The following is a 16736-nucleotide window of genomic DNA, read 5'->3' as shown; positions in this document are numbered from 1 at the left end:
GGGGGTCACTGAGATAAAATTCAACCCATGCTGTAAGGTACGTGTGGGGTGTGCCATGCGGGCTATCCAGCTGTGAGCGCAGTCCCGCCCATTCATCGAAAGCGCCCGGGGGTCGCGCAGAATCTGATTTGGATTGACCGAGCTGTCATCCAATGAAAGCGCGTCAAAGCGTGACTCACCCCTTTTCTTTTCCAATGGAAGCGGGCCGGAGAGGCGGATCAAAGGAAGCAAACTTGGTTGAATGACCATTAAAGCAGCAATCAGCGGTAAATATGTTATGATGCCACGCTCCAAACGCACACCGAGCGTATTGTCCGAGGTGCCGGGAGCGCACTTTTGCACCGGTTAGTCACTTTGCGAAATGGCCGTGCGCAGGAGGAGTGTCGCTGCAAACCATGTCGGGGGTGGGGGGGTCGCTCTTCAGGGATTTGAACAGTGATGGGCAGCTGTTGGACATTGATTTGGCGCAGCGGCTGACGGTGAATTGAACAGTGCGGTAACGCGGGTTTGTTTTTGGGGTTTTTTAACCATGGACGGAGAAGCTGTCTTTTGTGGCTGTCAGATGAGGAGAAGGAGGAGGAGCGGCTGACTTCTCCTCTCTGCTCAGTGCAAGTGTGAGAGAATCGTGATGCTGATTTTTGGCCAAACGTGAGGCTCCCCCGCCGCTGCCGAGCAGGCTTCAATGTTCGCTCAGTACAGGTGCATCAGGATTTGAGTGGACGTGATCAGAGCCGTCACCATGGCATTCACCTTCATATGGCATCCCACCTCCGTCTTTTCCGCCTGCAAACCGCTGACAAGGATACAGGAAACGTATCTGCACATATAACGGATTGGAATTGGCCAATTGATGCTGCTGCTTGCACTATGATCTCTGGGGAACTATCCGAGTTGTGTAATGGTTTTATTCCATTTGCAGCGCGTGCCCTGCAACCTCCGTGGATGATGGCTAATTGGGCCCAATGATGTAGAGCCAAATCCACCTGGATCTAATGTTCCCTCCTCTCGTGGCTCCCCTGTGACTTTTTGCGCATGTTCAATTGTTTTTTTTTAATTCCCAGAGCTTTTCGCTATTCTCGGCTATTGCTTTTGGTGATTTCATTTTATTTGTAAAGGCTTTTAAGGACGACTGTTTGCTTCTGAAAGTGGCGATTAAACTGACTGCTAACTTTACATTTTACAGTCAAAGCCCCCGGGCTGTCTGAAGCGTGATCAGCTATGGAAAGTTCAGCTAATAAAAGACATTTAATGCGACTCATCCTTGGGACTAAATAGTTCCCTTCCCTCTTTTAAGTGGAACAAACTTCTTTTTCCCTCCCCTGTCTCCTATATTTGTTTAGATAACATTCTGTCACTGCATCCACTTTTCCACTATGTCCAGATCAAACAGTGTCAGCCCACCCGGAGTCGGTGCTCCCGGGTTGAGGGGAGGGACCGAGCACAGATCAGCTTGGGGAGAGTCTCAGTCTGTGGCCAACGGGTGCCCATACTCAGCAAGATCTCCGCGCAGGAAGCTCACCCGGACCAACAGCCGGTGGACGGAGGAGGATGATCTGGACCACCGGCCGCCCGGGCGAGCCTCCACGACCGTCAGCAGGGTCAGCTTCAGGTCCAGGTCGGCTTGGCAGGACCATGGAGAGGAGAGCCGAGACAACAACCGCGCGTCCTCTAAACGTCCAGACGGCGAGGTGAGACCCAAGTCCGTGGAGCTGGGTCTGGAAGAGCGGAGAGCCAAGCCGAGGACCGACGAGGAAGAGGTCATGCCCGAAGTAAACTTTTCCTTCGTGGCGTGCTGCACCAGCGTCATGCACATTTTCAAATCCAAAAAATTCCAGTCGGAGAAGTTGGAGCGGCTCTACCAGCGCTACTTTTTCCGTCTCAACCAGAGCAGCTTGACTATGCTCATGGGCGTACTTGTGCTGGTGTACACGGTCATGTTGGGCTTTCACTGCTCCGGTGGGAGATCGGGACCGAGCGTAACGTACGTGGTGGTATTTTCTGTGGCCATCTTCCTCACGCTCGTGCTCATGGTAATCTGCAACAGGAACGGATTTCACCAGGACCACATGTGGGTCGTGTGCTATGTGGTCATCCTGATGGTGTTGGTGATCCAGGTGATTGGAGTACTGCTCGTACAGCCCAGAAGTGCCTCGGAGGGGATCTGGTGGACCGTGTTCTTCATCCATGTCATCTACACTCTGCTTCCCGTCAGGATGCGAGCTGCGGTCATCACTGGAGTTATTCTTTCCGCCATCCACGTGGCCATTTCTTGGATGTTAAACGAAACGGACAGCTTTCTGTGGAAACAGGTACGTCGAAGAATGCGCTCTGTTTTTAAACGTCTGCGCAGAGATGTGAAGCCACGCGTTGCGCGCAATAACGCACATTACACACATTTGTTCAAAGCATCCCGGTGCTGAACGTTTCTCTCACGATCAAGTGAACAAAAGTGATAGAGAAGTAATAGAAATTGTAGGATAATAAATGTCACACACACACAGTGGCAAGCACAGTCTCTCTGATGGGGAAAAAATGGGGGACCCTTTTCAAAGCCACTTAAATCACTTCTGTGTGAGCTCTCAAGGACAGATTGTCCAAAGTGTGTGATTCTTCATGTCAGATCTACCAAGACAATCAAAGATCAGAGAGGGTCTTTGAGTGTGGCCATTAAAAGGGTGTAAACACTTCTGCCTTCAGCTGTGATCTGATCTAGATTATCTGAAGCATCTGAGACCGCAAGTTTATTATGTTAACCAAAGTGCCTGTGTGGGGGGCTTTGTGGTTAAGTCAGAGTCAGGAAACTCCTAGATGCGAAAAAACAAACAAACAAAAAAGTGAAACGTGTTTACTTGAAATATTTTTCCTTTCTCTTTTTTGTGGTTTCTGGTTGTCTTTCCAACACCGAATGACTTAATTGACAAGTTGAGCTGGTGATTGGTTAGACAAACACTTCAGTCTGAGCGAAGCCACTGGTTGGCACGGAAACAGCAGCTGGCTTGTTGCTTTTCAGTGGTGCCAGCAACTGTGGGCTCAGCACAAGTATAGCTATACAGCCAGCTTTTTCCTTTTGCAGTTAGAATTCTCTGTTTTCACTTGCCTCATAAAATCTCATTTGTTCAGCAAAACTAACAGTGCGCAAAGAGCCTGGTTTAATGCCAAATACTATCAGAAAAAGTCTGACACCTGGACATATTTCACAGTTATGAATTAAAAGAAGTGAAATCGTGATCCTTTGTTACGATATCCAAATTTATTGCATTTCATTGTTCTGTTTCATTATGACACATGCCTGAATATTCCGTATTTTAGTCTTGCCATTTTAGCTCTTACTAAACTTGATCACAGTGGGTTTGCGAGGATGGAGTTAACCCCTGTTTATTGACTTATAGCATTCATATAACAGTCTGGTAAACATCCTGTGCAGAGGATGTTTATCAAACATTTGAACATGATATAATTAGTAAAACACTGAAAACACTTTTCTAACCGCAGAGCTATTGCATATTTAGGACTAATGAAGCTATAAAGAATTAATGTGCAGCTTAAACACCTGAAATCAAAGCTGTTTAACAGAAGGGAAGGAAAAAAGTGTTTGGGCTTAGCTTTGGAAAAACTGATTTCAGATTGTTTGTTTTACATCATCTGGGCTCTTAATAAGCTTACAGCTGATAGTTTCAGGGGATCTTGTTTTATTGTTCTGCTGAGCTTCCATGTTTCCCATAACATCCAAATTCCGCTGTTGGTATTATTATCCCACTTGGACAAACGTGGGATGAATGGATGATATTATTATTATTATTTATATATATATATATATATATATATATATATATATATATATATATATATATATATATATATATATATATATTTTTATTTTTTTTTTTACAACGTCAGTATTGCGTTCAACACATTTGTCCACATTTGGCTGGTGGACTTTATCTGTAATAAATGCACTCGTGCAAATGAGTTTAATTTTCCACCATTATTTAAAGGCACACTTAATTGTGTTGACTACTAAGCTCTATTAACTCCTAACTGCTCTCTGTTACGTGTTTGCATGGTGCCTTTTGTTGTTAACCCATTTACTGTTTTTTTTTTTCTTTACAAGGCTGTGTGCTGCTTAAACATCGTAGCTCATGTACAGTCAGCGCTCCTATAAAGATGTCAGAGTTTATATGGAGAAAGATGCCTATTTATAGCTGAAGAACCTCCACAGGGATTCATCCTTAAATCGTGAACTACAGTAAATTTGTGGATTACTTTTTTTAGAGGCCACTTTAATAGTTGGGGCATGTTCCATAATGAGGAAATCTTTATGTTATAGTGTGCACTTCCATTTTAAACTATACTGTAACTCAAAGGATGACATTGATTGCATAAAGATGGATTGCTTAAATTGTATCATAAAAGGAGAATGCAGTTTTTAAAAAAGTTAAATATGTGCTCACATGAAATTTGATGCCAGCAATATATTTCAAATAAGCTGTGATGGGACTGCAATAGACTGCAAAGTTTAATAGTAAGATAAGCATGCAGTTTGTTTATTTATTTTGGAGCCACATATGTACTGCCACCCAGATTTGAGCTTCCTTATTTCAGAAGGATGACAATAAACTACAATGTGCAGCAGCATAGCTCCATGAACTGAAAGTATTGGGTAGATATGAAACAAAATATACAACATTTTCAACGTATGCTGCGCAGGTGAAATCCTATCCATTTAAACAATGCATCCTTCAAACACCTTTTTTTGTTTTGTAGTTTTTATTGGATTTAAACCCAACATCACAACAGAACAGTGAGCAGCTGCTTATGAGTCTGGAATAAAGAGAGGCATTTGCTCCATCAGTGAAAAGTACTGGATAGAATAGCAGATACGTCTTCAGTTATCGCTTTGACAAGATTTTCAGAAAATTTGACCTCTGATGCGTGATGTCGAAGTAATGAGATTCAAACTCGTCCAACATTTTTAGTGCATACACCTATGATAAGAAAGCCCTATGTCACTTTGTTCTTGAGTTATTCCAATCACAAACTTGGGTGTCCATGCTGCCCGCCTGCCTGCCCGGCAGGGTGACAACAATACCGCATCAACCTTTTACGGTTATGGGGGGGGGAGTGCATGTTTTTGAATGTATAACACAAGAAAGTCCAATGGGAGATGTTCTGTTGTTATTTTAATCCATGCTTATTAGGGGCTTTTGACATCCATCCTTCATATGCAGATTACAGATCTAGGAGAAGAGACAAGGGGTCTATCTCCAGCTCACGTCTTCTTTTGTCCTCCACTTGTCCAGTTTCTTCAAAATCCTTAAGAACACACTACACACCATGGGAGTTGCAACATTTTAAGCTAATTTTGCTTTGCTTTTTTATCTTGTTGGTGCAAAAATACTATTTTATGCATATCAAACTATGTTATCTTTGGCATTTTCCATAAAATTGATTCTTTGCTAAGGTGGCTGTTATGTGCAGACACAAGACTGGTTCATCCCTTGAGTTTAATGCCTTTTTTATGCTTGAATGATTCATAGGTCAGTGTTAAGTGGATCAACAAATAGTCTTTCCTTTGGAAATGGTCAGGTGCAAGGACTGGACTGAAAATGAGTGAATAAGTAGCCAATGTCAAAAAGAAGACCACTTTAAAAAATGACAAGAAAGTCTGGCTGCTTGGAGGAAAAACATAAAGACACGAGGGGTGGCTCAAGAATTTTGCACTATATATTCCTTTTTAATACTTGATGGATTGCCTTTAAACTGTTTCCAATTAATTACACTGAACAAAAATATAAACGCAACACCTTTGTTACTGCTCCCATTCCCCATGGGATGGACGTAGAGACCTAAAATTCATTCCAGATACACAATATAACCATCCCTCCCAAACAGTGGTCACAAATCAGTCCAAATGTGTGGTAGTGGGCACATCTGCTATATTGAGATAATCCATCCCACCTCACAGGTGTGCCACATCAGGATGCTGATCTGACATCATGAGTAGTGCACAGGTGTACCTCAGACTGCCCACAACAAAAGGCCACCCTGGAATGTGCAGGTTTTTGCGCTATTGGGGGTCTGGGGACCCAGAACCGGTCAGTATCTGGTGTGACCACCATTTGCCTCATGCAGTGCAACACATCGTCGCATGGAGTCTATCAGATTGTCAATTGTGGCCTGTGGAATGTTGGTCCACTCCACTTCAATGGCTGTGCGAGGTTGTTGGATATTCGTGGGAACTGGTACACGCTGTCGTATACGCCGGTCAAGCACATCCCGAACATGCTCAATGGGTGACATGTCCGGTGAGTATGCTGGCCATGCAAGAACTGGGACATTCTCAGCTGCCATCTGCCCTGAACAATGTGAACCATGATTCATCCGTGAAGCGCACACCTCTCCAACGTGCCAGACGCCATCGAATGTGAGCATTTGCCCACACAAGTCTGTTACGGCGACGAGCTGGAGTCAGGTCAAGACCCCGATGAGGACGACGGGCATGCAGTTGAGCATCCCTGAGACGGTTTCTGACAGTTTGTGCAGAAATTGTTTGGTTGTGCAAACCAATTGTTCCAGCAGCTGTCTGGGTGGCTGGTCTCAGACGATCTTGGAGGTGAACCTGCTGGATGTGGAGGTCCTGGGCTGGTGTGGTTACACGAGGTCTGCGGTTGTGAGGCCGGTTGGATGTGCTGCCATATTCTCTGAAACGCCTGTGGAGACGGCTTATGGTTGAGAAATGAACATTCAATGCACGGGCGACAGATCTGGTTGACATTCCTGCTGTCAGCATGCCAATTGCACGCTCCCTCATTGCTTGTGGCATCTGTGGCATTTTTCTGTGAGACAAAACTGCACATTCCAGGGTGGCCTTTTGTTGTGGGCAGTCTGAGGTACACCTGTGCACTACTCATGATGTCAGATCAGCATCCTGATGTGGCACACCTGTGAGGTGGGATGGATTATCTCAATATAGCAGATGTGCCCACTACCACACATTTGGACTGATTTGTGACCACTGTTTGGGAGGGATGGTTATATTGTGTATCTGGAATGAATTTTAGGTCTCTACGTCCATCCCATGGGGAATGGGAGCAGTAACAAAGGTGTTGCGTTTATATTTTTGTTCAGTGTATTTTGTTTAAATAGTTTCCTAATCAATGCATTCACTATTAATAGAGCATTATATGTTGTGTCTCCTTGTAGCATTGCAGTGTCGACAGCGCCGCTTTCTTCACTGAGTTTGCAATGTTCAGTGGAAGCTTTTGATAAGTCTTGAAGCAGGTTCTTATTCAAGTGGTTAACAAACAAGATGCACACATCAGAGACGGCGGTGTGTCAGAAAGAAACCTGAAGCATCAAGACTCGGGAGAGATTGAGATTGCCACACCTGTTAGATTAGCCACGGATCCTCTCCATCAGCCATGACTAAGCCCAAATGCAATGCAGCCACGCCATTTGTGGGTCCAGGTGCAAATCCTGTTGACCAGTGTTCTGAAATCTTGTGTAAAGCCTGAAATCAGAACACTGGTGGCTGATGTTGTCACGTCCACGGTTTTCAAATGACATTTTCAGCAATCTGGTGTCGATATACCCGTAAATTGTTCAGGAAAAAAAAGAAGACAAATCCTGATAGAGGGTAGATTATGATACTTTTAGGAGGGTGATCCAGAAAAAAACGGAAAAGGAAATGTCCTTGACTGTATGTGGGCCATCAGTGGTTTATCCTAATTTGGAAGGAGAACATTTAGTTTGAGTACCATGATCTCACATGAGCAGCCCTGTAAACTCCCCACCACGGCTATCACAAACACCAGAAAGGATGAACTCTTTTATGCCCTTTATTTCTTTTTGGAATCTAATTTTTGCTTATATGCAAAACTCAGACTGATTTATTAGTTTTTTTTGTGTCTGTGGCATGTGACCCCGCAAGTTTGTGTTTTCTCAAAAAGCAACATTGTCATTTGATGTGCTGATGTGAGTGTGTGGGAACGAGCTGCTGTATTTGCTGTTCTTTCCTTGCCACGCTGTTGTTTTTAGTAAATCTGTTCTCTCCTGTTTATACAGGAGCCAGCTCTCTGCTGAGTGGAACGAGTGCTGTGAGATCCTCAGATAATCGGGTTTCTGAGTCTTCTGGATTTTTTTGCAGGCAGTTTTTAAAAAACAAAACAACAACAAAAAAACAGCGAGTCAATCTTGTAATCTTTTCTAATGCTCGATTTCATGTGTGGACATTGTGGTGCCAGAAAACCCACAAGTCTGCGCGGCCAGGGTGATGTTGATTTTTATCATCCATTCATTGTGAAGTGTGTATGTGTGGTATGGCTTGTTTGGTCGAGCGAACACAATGCTGTTCAAACTCTGGTGGTGCTAGATAGCGGAGCTGGGTGGAATTGAAATGCATTTGGCCAAATTAGATTATATGTGTGGATGTAGAAAAGCAGGGGGCGTGTAAATAGAGGTGCACAATATTTGCTTTATGACAATAAATACCAGAACAGAAATTAGCTGCCTGTCCAGTGAGGTATTCATCCCTTGGATAAGTTTCATCACTACTAGGTGGCAGCTGGTAATGTTATGTGTGTGTTCTGGTGAGAGCGGCCCTCCAGCAGTGGATCTCCAAAGCAGAGCAAGAACTTCTGTCGCCAGATGTATTCCAGGACATCATTGCCAGAGTCCATCCCAGTCTGCCATGGGAGACTGAATGACACTGAGCAGTGCTGCAACAGCAGTCTGAACAGCCTGCCCATAGGGAAACACTAGAAGGGGAAAGACAGAAACGAGCTGGTTAGCAGTGACTAAACTTTTAAGATGAAAGCGAGGGGATTGCTCAATAGTAGAATGATGGTGTTGTTATCTCAGACAGCTGACAAAATGAAAATAAATTGCAAAACTTTCTTGAGCAGCTGTGACTACACTGTAAAAAGAAACTAACATTTGCTTAAAATCTCTGCAACAAGACTCAAGATTCTTTATTTGTCACGTGCATAGTTATACGAGTGCAACACAAGTTCGAAATCTGAGATTGTACATTGTGTAGTAGTGTGTTAAAGTGTCTTGTGCAGTAGTGAAGCCAGAAGGATCAGGCTCCTCTTGAGCCTCTATGGTGTGGAACCTTCTGCCTGATTGCAGAAGCTGGAACAGTTTATTGCTGGGATGTGATGGGTCCTTCAATATCTGAGCTGCTCTAGTCCAGCATCTCCTGGTGTAAATGTCCTGTAGGGAGGGGAGAGCAGCCCTTCAGCAGTGTTCTGCCGTACGGATCACTCTCTGAAGGGCTTTTTTTTATCCTTGACACAGCTGTTCCTGTACCAGGATGTGATGTTCTGTGTGAGGATGCTCTCCACAGCACCTGTATAGAAAGTCCTGAGGATCCCTGGAGAGACCCTGAACTTCCTCAGTTGTCGGAGATGATACAGGACATGCCAACAGTTTTTCACTCAAAAATATTAAATAGATTGGAAACCAGTCAAATCTCTTAAATAGACTTTATTAGTCGAATAACTACAACTAAAACTAATTAAGTTGTGAATAATTAGTAGTAGTACCACATAAAATTGAGTAAGTATAACTAAAAATTAGGAAATTAAGTGTTAGTGAAAACCACATAAAAATTGAGCAGATAATACTGAAATGCTTGGTAAAGGTAACTGACAGCCAGACTCATTTAATATAAAAATAGTTCCAGCATGTCCCGCCATCAGACGCTGTTAAATATGACTGGGAATCTCAACTTGCATGTAAGATAAAACTGTTGGCTGCTTAAACTGGCTAATTGTTGCCAATGAGCTTGTGAAAATGTGCCTGTGTTATGACCAACATATGACGTTCAAAGGAACTCAGTGCAAACTGAAGAAAAAGAACATACAGAAAACAAGAAAATATAATATATACACGGGAAAAATATATTAAAAAAAAACTTGCAGTAGTGTGACCGTGCCTAAAAATGTGTCATGAGTGTTCTGAGCCACATGTTCGGGGTGGCCGTAGCTCAGGTGGTAGAGCAGGTCAGCTACTAACCGGAAGGTTGGCGGTTGAATCCCAGGCTCCACCAGTCTGCATGGCAAATGTCCTTGGGGAAGATACTAACCCCATGTTGCCCACCGATGCATTCATCAGAGTGTGGATGTGTATGAATGTTAGACAATAAGCACTAAACAGTTTAGAAAAAGTGCTTGGGTGAATGGGTGTGATTGGGTGAATGAATTTGTTGTATAAAGCGCTTTGAGTGCTCAGATAGAGTAGAAAAGAACCAGAGTAGAGTAGAACCAGTCCATTTACCATGTTCAAAATGCAAAAAACAACAACAACAAAAAAAGGTTGGTCAGGCTAAGACTCGTTTTCTCTACCTTGTAACTTATGAGCTCCTTTGTTAATGTTGTGAGACAATTATCAAAATTCAGCATCCCCAGGAACATTTTATCTGTGAAATTTTAAGTGTTATGGTTGTTGTATATGTTGATGTCACGATGCTGAAAATAGAAAATAGTTTCTAATTTGCTGATGTTTTGTAAATTTTTGTTTTTTCTACTGCGGCCACGTGACATTACCAGGATGGCAAAAGCTTCGGACTGAACTGGATTATGCATATAGCTTGAAAAGTCAACAACGATGCTTCATATCATTGAAGGTGACCTAACAGCGAACACCAGTAAAATAATAAGACATGGCAATAACATTTAACTATAGATGCATGTTTTGAAAAGGAAACATGCTGATCACAGATTCTTACTGTTTTGAAATTGCTTTTGAATACAGAAAAACAATCATTTTAGTGTGAATTTGACTAAAAGCTGTCTTGAAAGTAAAGCTCTTGTAGTGAAGTGCAAAAACTAAAAAGAAAAAAAAATCTTATCCCTCTCCCACTTGAAGGAAAAATGGCCAAGTTGGACAGCAAACACAAAAATTATACGAGAGCTTAGATTATGAAACAAAATCAACAAAACAATAAAAAAGGCTCATGGTTTGTTTGTTTTTTTATCCCCCAGTAAGTTACACAATAACCATCATGACACAAGGACGAGCTCAGACCCTCCCTCAGGCTAATGACCTGCATGACAAACAACTTTCAGGTTATTGTTCGTTTTTAGTACAATTACCTTTGCTTTTTTAAAAGATGGTCCAAAGATGACTAAATAACTAAACCTTTTGATGAATATGCCCGTCCATTTAAGAAGTCCCGTGATTAGGGGTGGGCGATATAAACGATATACGATAGAAACTGTATAAATTTGGCCAACGATAGATTTTGCGATAGCGCATGTTGATGATGTCATCGAGCTGCGCCTGTTTTGGCCGAAAGCAGTGGCTAAAACCATTATCATCTGCAAATTATGCCGACAGTCATAGCAAAGAGATGAAACACTTTTGAAATATGGGGAAAGCCAAAAACTGCACTTCCTCCACTTCCGTAACATTGATTCATTAATGTTGAATTCTCTCGCAGCTGTTCTGTTCCCATGTTGTTGCAGTATATTGATAACTAACCTCGTATTGTGGATGAATAATATCAATAGTTCTCCTGACTGAAGTTTGGCCCGTGTTGCCTGCTATGCGATTGCATTTGTCCCTGACCACCAGAATCCCTCACGTTAACTTTTATCGAGTGGGAAAAAAGTTGGCGTTCATCCTCCAGCTTCACTGTGCTAATGTTATGCTAACATAGCTGTGTCGCTAGCAATCACGTAGCACAACATTATATACCAGGTAGTCCAACTTCAGTAACCCTGCAAACACCACTGCTGTTTAGTTTTCTGTCTGCATTTATGTTGGAAGTGATAACAGAGCTGTATGTTTGAATTAGTTTCAAAAATCTCTCAGTCAGAACATGGTATGTCATGTTTAGGTGGAAACTAGCGAGCTAACTTCCTGTTAACTTCTAATTCCGTTAAATTTAATAAATTCTGTTTTCATGGATGCCTGGATGTTAAACTTAATTGTTACACCTGGTAAAGCAGCAACGCTGATGATTTTATTAAAGATGAAAATTTAGACCGTTTTTTATGGGGCGCCGTTTGTAAAGTGAAACATGCTGGAATCAACGGCAACATTTTTCCACATTTAGCTCAAAACCTTACAAAAACATATTTTTTCGAGTAATTTTTTACAACATTTAGTAAAATATTTGTAACTTTTCATCAAATGTTAAATATTAAATCTAAATATTATATTTAAATCTAAATGTTAAATGTCAAATCTAAATGTTAAATCTAAATGTTAAATGTTAAACCTAAATGTTTAGGCTAATATGCAAATGTATTGTACGGATCAACGGAAATACCAAAATAAAAGCTTCCCGAAAACCTCTGGTGCAAAATTGTGTCTGTTCTCTTCCTCGCTTCTCCCCGCCATGTGCTGCTTCACTTCTTGCCTACGAGCATGTCCAGCAGCGATTGTGAAGTGGAGACTGCAGCTGCTAAGAGTGCACTACTGCTAAACCTTTGGATGGCCGACAAAACGGATCTTCCGATGTTTTCAGCTAAATCGCCGGACGTGCTTTCTCATGGTCGGGTTATGGCTGAATTCCAGTGGAATGACGGTCCCGCCATAATAGACGTTCCAGCCATGTGTTCCAGCCCTAAACCTAACCTTATCTAACTATAACCTTATTCCTAACCTTTACTAGCAGTTAAATGACGTAAAATAGTGTTTTCCAAAGCGATTTTTAGAAAATGAACGAACGTGCAGATTGAGTCCAAACGGTTCTCATGTGCTCTCCTTTTTCCGTTGCCGTAATTTAGGAACGTGTTGGGTACCCGAAAGCATAAAATGTTGACAATTTGTCACCTAGCGAAAATTATTACGCTTTGGGAGTGAGAACGTGTCTGACCACTACCGGCACACTTTTGCACCGGAGGTTTTCGGAAAGCTTTTATTTTGGTATTTCCGCTGATCCGTGCAATAAATTTGCATGTTAGCCTAAACATTTAGATTTAACATTTAGCATTTAGATTTAACATTTAGATTTAGATTTAAATATAATATTTAGATTTAACATTTAGATTTAAATATAATATTTAGATTTAACATTTAGATTTAACATTTAGATTTAAATATAATATTTAGATTTAACATTTAGATTTAACATTTAGATTTAAATATAATATTTAGATTTAACATTTAACATTTAGATTTAAATATAACATTTAGATTTAACATTTAAAATTCTGTTTTAAAAATGAAAAGTTACAAATATTTTACTAAATGTTGTAAAAAATGACTTGTTTTGAGCTAAATGTGGAAAAATGTTGCCGTTAATTTCAGCATGTTTCACTTTACAAACGGCGCCCCATCCGTTTTTAACTCTTAGTGTTCGTTTGACTTTGGGACCTGAAATGGACGGAGTTTTGGACCCAGATTACTCCGCGAAGCTCCTCACTACGGCAGCCGTAATGCTCTGACAATCCATCAAGCAGTGCGGCTTACCAAAGTTGTACTAAAACATTTTTTAACAGATTTCTGCACACCAAAATCGGTTCGAGGTCAGTAAGCACAACCAGAATTCATACATAAGGCACAATCTCGATTTTTGAGAAAATTAAAGGATTTTAAGTGTGCCTTATAGTGTGGAAAACACGTTATACAGAAGAAAAGAATATATCGTGAAATATATCGTTACCGCACATGCTTCAAATTATATCGCGATATGAATTTTAGGCCATATCGCCCAGCCCTAGTCCCATGCTTTAGGAGTAGTTTGGTGAAATATTGCCATCTACAATGCAAAGAGGTGATTTTCAGTTTCTGATCCTTTACTGAAAGGGATCCAGGATCCAACTCTAGGAATCATTTTTGATATACCTTAAAAGTATATGTGAGATTCTTGGGGTATTTTAGATCTGGAGCACAGGAGCACGTCCCTGAAAGCAACAGGCTCTGCTGAGATCCCTGAGATTACTGAGCACAGTCCTGCCCTAAATAACCATCCCTACATCAGTAGGTTTGACTGTCCTGTCTCGGTTTTGCAACAGGTAAGTCTTCATCACCTCCTCAGCCAAAGCTTCTTGAACACAGACATCAACAGCATCCTCCTGTAGACATAACAAAGAACCTGAGTAAGCTTACTTTTATCCCACATATTTCAAGATATGGACACACAAAAAAAGTGTTTTTCACATGAAATGTGAAGCTACTTGGTAACAAGCTCTCCATTCTCTTATCTACGTCGTAGCTTTAGTTTTTCAGATTTTAAATTAAAATTGAAAATAGTCATTATTTAGAGCTGATATTTGTATCCAGAATCTAAAAAATCAGCAGAAAACCAACATTAAATCTTTGCTTGACATCATTATGTTGTTCTTGCATGAAGCACTATAATATCTTGGGTTTTTTTTGTTTGTTTGTTTTTTTGTTTGTTTTTTTGCCTGTCCCGTTTGGATCTTTAGCCATCAGAATTGTTGTCTGAAGGCCAAGAAAGAGAGCAGCACAGCTCCTCCCAAAAACCCTCAGTGTCTATATGCATTTAATATCTACTATAATATCTTGTTAACTTGATTTCAGAATTAACACATCAATCCTCATGAAGTACTTTGAGTATTTACCTTTATCTCCTCCGCTTGGTGTAAGGACTGGACTTTCTTCTCTTAGCATCAGGCTACTCTCAGTATAAGTGTATTTTCTAAATGGCTTTAATTGGTATAAAAACAGTGCTAGGTGTTAGTGATGTGGGCCTTTTATATTAGATGACAATAAAAACCTTGACATGCTGCCCATACTCATCATCCAAATGGTATAAAGCCACAGACTTGGCCCAAGCAGCGTCAGCCCAACTTACCTGTGACAGCTTATGTTTATGGCTTTCGCCCATACAAAAGAACATGTAACAACCTTTTCATTATTTTTTTAAATTTTTTTCACTGATAGGTAAAAGTCCAGTTTCCTCCAACATACACGTTGTGCCGCGACGCCAAAAGACAGCTGAAACGTATAGATGCCAATCTCTTAAATGTTTTGACTCTGTTTCAAACAGTTTTATTTCTCTGAAATAAATGTAAATAAAATACCTTACACACAAAAGCATCTCTTACATTTTTAGACATCTATTTCAGTATATCAGACTCAACTAATCACTTAAGTGATATTCAGAGTTTTAATCAAGGTCATCTAACTTTTAATTATAGTGATATTTACTAAACCTCTGAATTACTTTTTAGAGTGTACATGCCTGCCCGAGGATAGCCTATGTGTGGGAGCGACAGCATGCATGTTCGGTTAAGTCATTGTTTCTGAAACTGCAGGGCTGGCCCGAATTGTGGGATGTGGAGCCACTGCAGGTGGAGGACCTGGAGCGAAAATGGATTTGTCCTGTTATACATAACACTCTTTGTGACGCTGCACCACAGCCTCCTAAGCTGTCATATCTGCACGTACCTGACAGCATATATGCTGATACCAGCCTGTCTGTGATAGGCCAGACATCCGTGTCCAGGAAGCAGTCACTGGTGCTGATATCAGTGTTCTCAGTGTCAGCGTTTGTGGTAACTCAGCAGGTAAACCAGCTCATCTACTAATTGGGCCGTTGGTGGTTCAATCCCTGGCTACTCCAGTAATCATGCCAAAGTATCCTTGAACAAGAAGCTGAACCCTGAGTTGCTCCCAATGCAACTATCACTAAGATATAGAACATAAAAAGTGTTTGTGTGGATGAATCAGCGATGTTGTATAAAGTGTTTGAGTAAAGAAATCATTGTGCTTCATGTAAAGATGCAGCCGAGACTGAGTGTTGATTTTTGTTGTGCCGCTCTTTGCTCTACATTATCAAAACTTGGCACACAAGGTGGAATGAAATTGTCGTTCGCTATGCACTTGCCAGTAAATGCAGCCAGGAGCTGCCATCCTGCCACAAGAAATAGATAAATTTGATGATTTTTCTTTTTTTTAATAAACTTGCATTATTTTTTAGCCCCAGCTGATGCCACTTAAGACACTTTGTCACTTCACATAGTTCCCTCTGGAGCCACAAAAGGTGTAAAAAACCCAAAAAACTTTGACGTGCACGATTGTTTCTGTTCCTTCTTACTCTCCTCTGTACATCACTTATGAGGAACACTGTTATTAGCCTGTGTTCACATACAATGTGTTGCTGGTTCCACTTACCTTGTACTCAACATTCTTAACATAAGTTGTGGGATTTCTCATGAGCTCCTGAGATACTTCCTGGGTTTGTTTACTGAGCTTCCCCCCCTTAGAGTTTAAGGCTGCTGGAGTGAAAAGCACTCTTTCCATTCTCTGCTGCTCGCTCTCCAAGCGCACAGAGGAGGGCATGTAAGCAGACCAGTCCTATATTGGCAGAATTCCAGTGGCAACAGGGTTTCTGTCTATCTGATTGAATTGCCTGTTGCTCGTAATGTGTGGAAATTGAAAACAGATGTCCACATTGTCCTCCTTCCTTTACCTGCCTTGTTACATCCATCCCTTCTGGTCCTGACCTGTTTCCAAACAAGCTTTTAATTTCCCTCGTCCCCTGCGGACAGACTTTTATCTACTTTCCTTCCCCAGAACTAGCTGGAGCGATGAGATAGAAGTGGCCCCTGGGAAAATTTTCTAAATCAGAATCTAAACATCAGATTTCCCATGGCAAGGTTTACTGCCTTGTCTCCATCCCCTGTGGCAGCATCCAAATCTATAGTTTCAGCTGCTTTATGTTTTGTTGTATTTGAGAATGCGAGCACCCTGAGGCTGAGGAGAGCGACGGACGATGATGCCGTGTCGGTGATTGTATTTGAACTACACGTGGATGT

General features: G+C 41.5%; 1 protein-coding gene across 2 annotated transcripts in view; it reads left to right on the top strand.

The window, feature by feature from the left end:
* Positions 1-227: 227 nt before the first annotated feature.
* Positions 228-16736, top strand: part of adcy5 (adenylate cyclase 5) — a 98008-nt gene continuing 81499 nt past the window's right edge. For both annotated transcript variants that reach the window (XM_085383642.1, XM_085383641.1), the window contains exon 1: positions 228-2309. In XM_085383642.1, the coding sequence (XP_085239768.1) occupies positions 1374-2309 (936 nt within the window). In that variant the 5' untranslated portion in view covers positions 228-1373. The remainder of the gene's footprint in view (positions 2310-16736) is intronic.

This window comes from Rhamphochromis longiceps, linkage group LG16 (assembly GCF_057381845.1).
Source record: "Rhamphochromis longiceps isolate RC_006_pf linkage group LG16, R_longiceps_female_GT1.1, whole genome shotgun sequence".
Taxonomy (NCBI): domain Eukaryota; kingdom Metazoa; phylum Chordata; class Actinopteri; order Cichliformes; family Cichlidae; genus Rhamphochromis; species Rhamphochromis longiceps.
The sequence above is the reverse complement of the archived record's forward strand: the minus strand, read 5'-3'. Positions and strand labels throughout refer to the sequence as shown.